The sequence below is a fragment of the Branchiostoma floridae genome, chromosome 17, assembly GCF_000003815.2.
Source record: "Branchiostoma floridae strain S238N-H82 chromosome 17, Bfl_VNyyK, whole genome shotgun sequence".
NCBI lineage: Eukaryota > Metazoa > Chordata > Leptocardii > Amphioxiformes > Branchiostomatidae > Branchiostoma > Branchiostoma floridae.
The window spans coordinates 16,405,231-16,414,374 of NC_049995.1; the positions used below are offsets into that span (position 1 = coordinate 16,405,231).

Sequence of the window (9,144 nt, forward strand, 5' to 3'; positions counted from 1 at the left end):
GAAGTGAAGGGTCCCAACACAACATCCATCACTTAACCGAACAGAGAGTAAAGTAACATGGGATTTGGTACTACCCCATGTTGCTTTGCGTGAGTGAGGATAAGAGATCCCACATTTCCATATGGCAGTCATTCTGTGGTCGCAGAGTGAGAGTAGGGGTCGAACCATTAGGCAACTTAAGGGGGGTTGCAGGAAGAAGGAGAAAAAAAAAACATCTCCGCGCGTGTTCTCCATGTTACTGAGCTCCTGTTTCGGGCTTCAGGCCTTTTGGCCCCAACACAACATCCATCACTTAACCGAACAGAGGGTAAAGTAACATGGGATTTGATACGATCGCGCGCTACGATAGACGTATCGTCTTATCATGTGCCTATCGTCTAAGCTTGCGATGTGGCGCTCACGATAGACGCTTATAAGGCGCTATCATATACATATGTGGTAGACGTCTTTTCGTTACTTTAAGGCACGTTTTGTGATACGATATTCAGACATGGAATGTACATGCCAGAACGGTACCATTTAAAAACATCGTCTGAATTGCGATATCGTATACCTGGTGACGATAGTTTAAGGTATGTCTTATAACGATAACTTAGCAACGTACATATTGCTGAGTATATCGATATTTTTGGTACGAGACGATATCGTAAACGTAAAATTACGTCTATCGTAGACGTATTTACGCTAGTTTAAGGTACGCTTTTAGATACGATATTTTGACACGGAAATGATGCCATATGCTGTAAGCTACCAAAATGTCACGCATTCAAACAAAACATTGAAATAGATCACAAACAGTGACGTTACGGCGGGTGCAGGGAGTGGTGATGAGGTTCTATCGCCAGGCCACACAGGTAACAGGTTCAGAATCCAGGGAGAGCAAGACTCCGCAACAACGCACACCGTACTCGCTGTAATCAAAAACCTTACCTCTGGCTGTATCTAAGTAGGAGAATTGGAACCCCTGGGCCGTGAAAATCCCGTCAGATGTAAACCTCACGAACATCTGGTTAGATGTACTGGTGAAGGGGTGGACTGACGTTTCACCTGTTAAGCTGGGAATCAAAGTAAAGCAATATTGTCTTTTTTGTGTTGCCCTGAAAAAAGCTTTTGATTCCGAAGGTTTCTGAAGAAATTTACACCAGAACTCAATCTCTGCATCTTATCCAAACTTTTCTGAAAAAAATTGTTTGCCTGTTCATTACCTTAGCAACTCTGTGTCACTATCACTGCCGCCATCGTAGATTGTCAAATAGTCATAATCCTCCTCAAGGTCGAAGCTGTCAATCGTGAGAAGAACCATTCTTCCTTCTGGCACGTTGATCGTCCACTCACAAGTCTCATCGTTGCCGTAGTCATCGGGGTAGTTGGGTGACGTCACAGTACCTCCAGGGGGAGCCGTCAGGATACCTCCACATCCAGGAGCACTGGTCGGTGCTGCTGTGTCTGAGGGGGATAAGTAATATCAACGGTCAACTGCAATATCCCACAGGCCGGACTTACCAAATTCCGTCTTATTTTACCATTTTAACAGGGATTTCACCACGACTTTTGCTTGTAAAAGTCATTTGAGTTTTATTCTGACCCGTTTGCATTACAATGAAGGTCTAACCTACTATATTTCTCGGTGGTAACAAACTTTCCATAATCCAATGTCGTTTGGTCAATGATGGCAGCTAAGTCCAAAAACAAGACACATGTTGGTCCCTTGTGTAGAGAGGGAAAGCAATATAATATTGTACTCTAAAACATTGATCCACGTATATGTATATTACGGATATAGAAACCCCTTTAAAATCGCAACGGCAACAACGCACACCTGCTAGCTATAATCAAACACCTTACCACTGGCTGTATCGATGTAGGAGAACCGGAAGCCCTGAGCCGTGGTACTCTCGTCTGAGGTAAACCTCACGAATATCTGGTTAGATGTGCTGATGATGTTGTTGACTAAGACTTGTCCAGTTAAGCTAAAAAGAACAACAACAAAAGACTATTGCCTCCGTTTGTTTTATCTCGAAAATATCGAAGCGTTCGATTCTGAATTCGAATCTAGAAAGTACACTTAGAACTCCCTCACTGCACTCCAAACTTGCCCAAAAGAAAACTGTTGGACGTTTTGACATTACCTCTGCAATTTTCTATTTGCGGACGAGGAGTCAGAACCATCCTCTGTATACGAAGCACTATCACTGGAGACGTCGTAGTTGGACGAGTAGTCAGAACTATCCTCTGCATACGAAGCACTATCACTGGAGACGTCGTAGCTGGACGAGGAGTCAGAACCACCCTCTGCATACGAAGCACTATCACTGGAGACATCATAGCTGGACGAGGAGTCAGAACCACCCTCTGCATACGAAGCACTATCACTGGAGACGTCGTAGCTGGACGAGGAGTCAGAACCACCCTCTGCATACGAAGCACTATCACTGGCGACGTCGTAGCTGGACGAGGAGTCAGAACCACCCTCTGCATACGAGGCACTATCACTGGCGACATCGTAGCTGGATGAAATGTCAGAACCACCCTCTGCATACGAAGCACTATCACTGGCGACTTCGTATATTTCCAAATAGTCAGAACCGTCCTCAAGGTGGAAGCTGTCAAACGTGAGAAGAACCACGCTTCCTTCTGGCACGGTGATCATCCACTCACAAGTCTCATCGTTGCCGTAGTTCTCGGGGTAGTTGGGTGACGTCACAGTACCTCCAGGGGGAGCCGTCAGGATACCTCCACATCCCAGAGCACTGGTCGGTACTGCTGTGTGTGAGGGGATAAATGATGTCAACGGTGAACAGAAATATGCATCCCAAAGGCCGGAATTTGTCAAACTCTGTCTTCTTTTATCACTTTACAGGAATTTCCACAAGACTTTGGCTTGTCAAAAGTCATTTGAGTTTTACATGTCAAACCTACAATACTTCTCGGTGGTAACAAACTTTCCATAATCCAATGTCGTTTAGTCAATGATATTAGCTTAGTCCAAAACCAAGGGACATATTTGTCCCTTTTTTTAAGTCTAGTGTAGACCGGGAAACCAATGATATTGTATTATAAAAAATCGATCCACGTATATGTATATTACGTAGATAAGAAAACCCTATTCAAATCACATTGTTCACAACGTTTAAGTGAATTCGGCAAATACGGCGAACTATCCAAATGTCGCCCTACCTATAACAGTTATCATCGCATAGTTACTTCTGTAAAACTGAGGTTTTCTATAAAACTGATGTCTGTCCACAAGATAACCAGATAACGCCTGGATGGATTGTCTTGGTATTTGGTATGTTACTAGGTCTTTAGAAGACAAGGAAATGCTATGAATTATTAGTATTTCCCCCTAGAGATGTTTATGGTACTGCAGCGCAAATTTCAGTTTTGATATCTCGTGTTCCGGACATGCTAGTGTCACTGTGTTTAAGTGGTCGATAGCTCTTTAACGGTAGAATAAATTATGTAGGTTTTGGCCACCTAGAGGCTTGTGTGGGGGGGGGGGGGGCTGTAGGTGCCCATTTTTGGGGGCAAAGATTTACCAAAGGGTTGAGGAATCGCAATGATTGTTGGTATGTAAATCTCAATAACGAATTTACGGCCAATGTTCGTTTGAAACACCCGACTGGAAACAACACGAAGGATTGAGTACCCTGAAGTGGATGCAACAATAAATTAAGTACAGATTAAACAAACTTGAAACAATCCAAAACCGTAAGTTTCGTAACTTTTGGACACGGAAATTCTTTAACGAAAATGACGGGGGAGTTGTAGAATATGGCAGGAAAAATTGTACAGAGGTCTCTGTCTAAAACGTGTTAACGAAAATTGCAAACAGACGCACAAAGTCAACCGGCTAAAAGTTCCATAATTGGTCCTTACCGGACGGTAGCTCAGCGGTGCTACCCTGCAGAGTTGTTCCTGCAGTGCTGGGCTGCACAGTCGCGGTGCTGCGCTGCACAGTCGCGATGCCGGGCTGCACAGTCGCGATGCCGGGCTGCAAAGTCGTGGTGCCGGACTGCACTGTCGCGGTGCTGGGCTGCTTAGTCGCGGTGCTGGGCTGCTCAGTCGCGGTGCTGGGCTGCTTAATCGCGGTGCTGGGCTGCTCAGTCGCGGTACCGGGCTGCACAGTCGCGGTGCCGGGCTGCACAGTCGCGGTGCCGGGCTGCACAGTCGCGGTGCCGGGCTGCACAGTCGCGGTGCCGGGCTGCACAGTCGCGGTGCTGGGCTGCTCAGTCGCGGTGCTTGGCTGCTCAGTCGTGGTGCTGGGCTGCTCAGTCGCGGTGCTGGGCTGCACAGTCGTGGTGCTGGGCTGCTCAGTCGCGGTGCTGGGCTGCACAGTCTTGGTGCCCGGTGGCACAGTTGCGGTGTTGGGCTGCAAAGTCGCGGTGCTGGGCTGCTCAGTCGCAATGCCGGGCTGCACAGTCGTGGTGCTGGGCTGCAAAGTCGCGGTGCTGGGCTGCTCAGTCGCAATGCCGGGCTGCACAGTCGCGGTGCTGGGCTGCACTGTCGCGGTGCTGGGCTGCTTAATCGCGGTGCTGGGCTGCTTAATCGCGGTACTGGGCTGCACTGTCGCGGTACTGGGCTGCACAGTCGCGGTGCTGGGCTGCACAGTCGCGGTGCTGGGCTGCTCAGTCGCGGTGCTGGGCTGCAAAGTCGCGGTGCTGGGCTGCTCAGTCGCAGTGCTGGGCTGCACAGTCGTGGTGCTGGGCTGCACAGTCGAAGCTAATTTTGGTTGCATGGCGAGGACAGAAAACAGAGCTGGTCAAAGAACGAAGCATTTTTCCGCAAAATTGCGAGTTTCAGTTGCAAGATAATAGGCCTTAATGCCGGCTGAACAACATTCTGCTAACCGTCTGGCACCTCCCTTGATGATGATTGGTTATAACTAACACTGCAGCTAGGTGTCGCTGCTGCAATACAGTCAATGCCCTCAAACATGATTCATCTCAATTATACATGAACGGTAGATATAGGCATGTGCACTTATACATAATATTCAAAAATATATATCATCTGTGTTAATTTTGGAGAACATTTGCAAGCAGAAAACAGCGTCATATTTTATACATAAACACGAAACGCTAGGTTATTCTATTGAATTCACTAGTAAACAACTTGTACGTTCGGAGTCGTCTAAAACCCATGTAAAAGGGGAAAGAATGCCCCCTCCCCTCTGTTATATGGGTTGACAGAACGCCACAGTTTCAGAGAAAATAGATCGAAACTAGTGCACTACTGAAAAAATGAAAAAGCTGGCCGGTTTTGTTCAATGTCAACTTCTGCTGTATGCACTGAAAGTAGAGTTTAAAAGAATTATACGAATCGATTGGGTTGAGTTCAACTAAAATGAATCATCATCATCATCATTATTACAATTTATGGCCAGCAATATTCATTTACATAACATTTCATACACACAATAGAAGAACGGAGGAGATATGAAGTCATGGAACTCTATATTCGGGCGGGGCATGCTTTGTGACATGTGTGAAACACACACCCCTTCCTCGTGGCAAATTTGGTACGAAATGCCACCAATCGCGTAAATGATGAACATTTTAAAGCAGAAAACAGCATCATATTTCATATATAAACCCGACCCCCCCTCTGTTATATGGGTTGACAGTCCGCTAGGGTTTCAGAAAAAAACAGACTGAAATTCGTGCACTCTGGTGCACAACTTGTACGTTCGGGATAGTCTAAACCCCTTTTAAAAGGGGAAAGAATGCGACAAACCTGTACTGTTCACTTGCCACTGCGCTGTACAGCCACACAGAGAAAAACATGGCCCTTGCGGAACTAGTGAGAACTGCAGTCAATGCAGCCAAAACGCCATCTTTGAACCTCATTAACATAATATCTTCAAAACGTGTATTTACACATCTCTTTTATTTGTGAGTCACCAGTATGATATTTTTAAGTCTAATGATCAATTTCATGTATACATTTTATTAATGCACATTGTAGAGCAATATTTAATCATGTTCTGTGTTTTATGTAATACAGACCACAAAAAACATAGCATGTAACGTCTTAGGTATAACTGGGCTACTTCTAGTGTAGGCCGAACGAATGAAGAATCCTACCGGGAGACAGAACACTTACAATGACATAAAAAGCGCAACGGAAAGCCTTCGTCCTTGAGCGATGCGAAAACAAAAAAGGCAACTAAAAGCCTTCGTCCTTGAGCGATGCGAAAAAAAGGCACCTGAAAGCCTTCGTCCTTGAGCGATACGAACTGGAGTCTGGTTAGTAACGCGCGAATGGGTCCAAACAACTTTATAGAGTATAATAAGTGTATAGGGATATCAATGGCCATATTGAGTAATGAAATTTGAAATTTTGATGATGCCCATTGTGATTATCAACTGTTGCATGCCGTGGCCAATTATATTATACGCCTATCATTTGTAAGATGGTACGTATTGCTCTTTTGACAAAGAAATGACGCGTAACACGTAGTAACGCGTCCAAACAACTCCGTGGAGCATAATCCCTAATCACCAAGCAGATCCTATCTGATGATGCCCATTGTGATTACCAACTGTTGCATGTCGTGGCCAACTATATTACACGTCTATCATTTGTGCGATGGTATGTATTGCTCTTTTTGAAGTTAAAAAAATAAAAATGAAGAAAAAAATGGTGCTGTCGTGTAGAGGGACTGCAAGGTGTTTGGCCCCAAACCCAGAGGTCCTGGGTTCGAATCCTACTAATATTGTGCCCTTTGGAAAGGCCTTTTACATGACTTTCCTACTTTTTAAAATGGACACCTGACTTCGGGAAGGAGAGAAATGGGCTTCCAGAACCGTGCCCTAGACAAAGTGGATAACAATTATGGAACAACATTTGTTTTACGTACGCGTGCAAATACAATGTACCGCAAATTATGAGGATAAGGTAAAAAGAAATTCCGATTTTTTAGGAAGATGTTTCAATCTGGTCCCTTTTCAGACCACAGAAACACCTAGCTAATATCGGTGCTACATGTAATTGTCCATATCAACCTTAATGATGACAAGTCAAAAATTGCAGTCCTTCATTAACTGTGGAAAGCACAAAGCGATGCCTGAGTGTTGTGAAAACATCAACACATGGAATAGGCTGGTGTTCACACACACACACATACACGCGCGCGCGCACACACGCACAGGCGCATATACAAACATGCACTCACACATACACACAATTCCTACATCAAAGAGTAAAATTCATATATTTTCCATTTTAGATCTTCATTCAAACTTTGGAAATGCCACAAATGTGATCACCCTGAAATTGTCGATGTTACTTCAACAGTCAATGCCCACATATATTGATAACAAACACAAATGTCACTTTCTACTTATACCTGTACTGAAAGTACCCGACAAAGGCTTGACAAAGGCCAATGGTCAGTTCCCCTTAGCGTTGACTAGTTCGTTTTTTTCTTTTTAGATAAGTCGGTCTCGTTCTTATTTAAGACACCAAATACACATCCTGCTTTCATTCTCATACATTGAAATTCTTAAAATAGTATGGTGGGTGAAATTATAAACTGGTCCTCCACTGTTTGAAACATGTTAACAATAGTTGCAAAGACATGCATAAAAAGTAAACGACCATCGACACATTTGTAAAGTACAGAAAACGATTCTTACCGGAGGGTGGTTCAGAAGAGTCGACTAGGAAAATGGCAAACGCAACGGCAACAGCCAAGCCTAGACCCAACCTGATCATGTTCTTGCCTGTTCGACCGACCCAAACGTCGCGGCCGAAGATGCGAAAACAAATAAGGCACCTGCAGGCCTTCGTCCTTGAGCGATGCGAGAACAAAAAAGGTGCCTGAAGCCTTCGTCCTTGAGCAATACGAACTGGATAGTCCCAAGGGAAACAATACAGACATCATCTAATAGTATGGCGCGACTGGGTCCAAACATCTCCATGGAGCATAATCCCAGTGTAATTATCAATTGTTGCATGCCGTGGCCAACTAATTACACGTCTATTATTTGTAAGATTGTATCTATTGCTCATTTCGAAATCAAAATAAAATTAAAAATGCTGCTGTCGTGTGGAGTGACTGCAGGGTGTTTGGCCCCGAACCCAGAGGTCCTGGGTTCGAATCCTACTAATATTGTGCCCTTGGGAAAGGCAGTTTACATGACTGTCCTACTTTCCTTTCTCCAGGTGTAAAATGGACAGCTGACAGAGGTCCTGCGTTCGAGTCATGCATTGCTACTCATATTGTGCCATTTGGAAAGGCCTTTTACATGACTTTCCCACTTTCCTCTCTCCAGGTGTAAAATGGGCGCCTGACTTCGGGAAGGAGAGAGATTGGCTACCAGTACCGTGCCCTAGACAAAGTGGATAACAACTGTCTTTGTTTTGCGTAGAAGTACCGCATATTATAATGTCACAAGAAATATTCTTAATATTTAGTATGAGGTTTCAATGTGGTCCCTTCTCAGACCACAGAAACACCTAGCTCATATCCGTGCTAACACACACACAAACACTCATGCACAAACACACATGGCCAACTTTTACTATTTTTAAGCATACAATTGTTGAGCCTGGAGGACAACCATGTTGCTATGGCAACGCTATTGTGACGTGCATGTAGGATTCTTCATGAACTATTGAAACAACCCTGCCATTAACTGCATTGGTCTCACCGTCCGCAATGTTCCTTCCCTTTTTCTGTATTAAAATGTCGGTACCCATTGTTGAAAGGACGTTGCTATGGTTACTATGGTAACGATGCCATGGTAACGTTACTATGGTTACACTTTTGTGACGCACGTGTAAGAGTCTTCACGAACCATCCAAACGTTGACAATACATCCATTAGCTATATTGGTTTTAATGCCCGGAAATTCGGTCCCCATTTCTGTAATGAAATTTCGGAGCTCACTGAATGGGAAGCTGATGAAAGATGATAGCTGACGGATCTGCCATTGTTGGAAGGACCCACCCAAATGACTGTACACTTATTAAACATCACATGTGTCATCATGACCAAATTATCACACCATGACGACTCCCATTTCATGCAGGCTACTATAAACCCTCGTCCTTGCCTCTTCATGAATGGGTTTTATTCACGAAAAAACTTTAGCAGCCCTAGAGCTGAATTACATCTTTTACATTGCATAAAAGGTA

General features: G+C 44.5%; 1 protein-coding gene across 1 annotated transcript; it reads right to left on the reverse strand.

The window, feature by feature from the left end:
- Window positions 1-1,822: 1,822 nt before the first annotated feature.
- LOC118404392 (zonadhesin-like) lies at window positions 1,823-4,738 on the reverse strand. The gene is made up of 3 exons (XM_035803462.1): window positions 3,880-4,738; window positions 2,130-2,763; window positions 1,823-1,970 (listed from the first exon to the last, which is right to left on the reverse strand). Exons 1-3 carry the CDS (start codon window positions 4,736-4,738, stop codon window positions 1,823-1,825), a joined length of 1,641 nt encoding a protein of 546 aa, XP_035659355.1.
- Between the last annotated feature and the right edge of the window lie 4,406 nt (window positions 4,739-9,144).

Excerpts from the sequence above, each read along its gene's own strand:
- LOC118404392 (XM_035803462.1), bottom strand. The coding sequence starts at position 4,738 with ATGCAACCAAAATTAGCTTCGACTGTGCAGCCCAGCACCACGACTGTG. Across the intron at positions 2,764-3,879 it reads CACCGCTGAGCTACCGTCCG|CAGTACCGACCAGTGCTCTG; the intron begins GTAAGGACCAAT and ends CCTCACACACAG. Across the intron at positions 1,971-2,129 it reads GCAAATAGAAAATTGCAGAG|CTTAACTGGACAAGTCTTAG; the intron begins GTAATGTCAAAA and ends TGTTCTTTTTAG.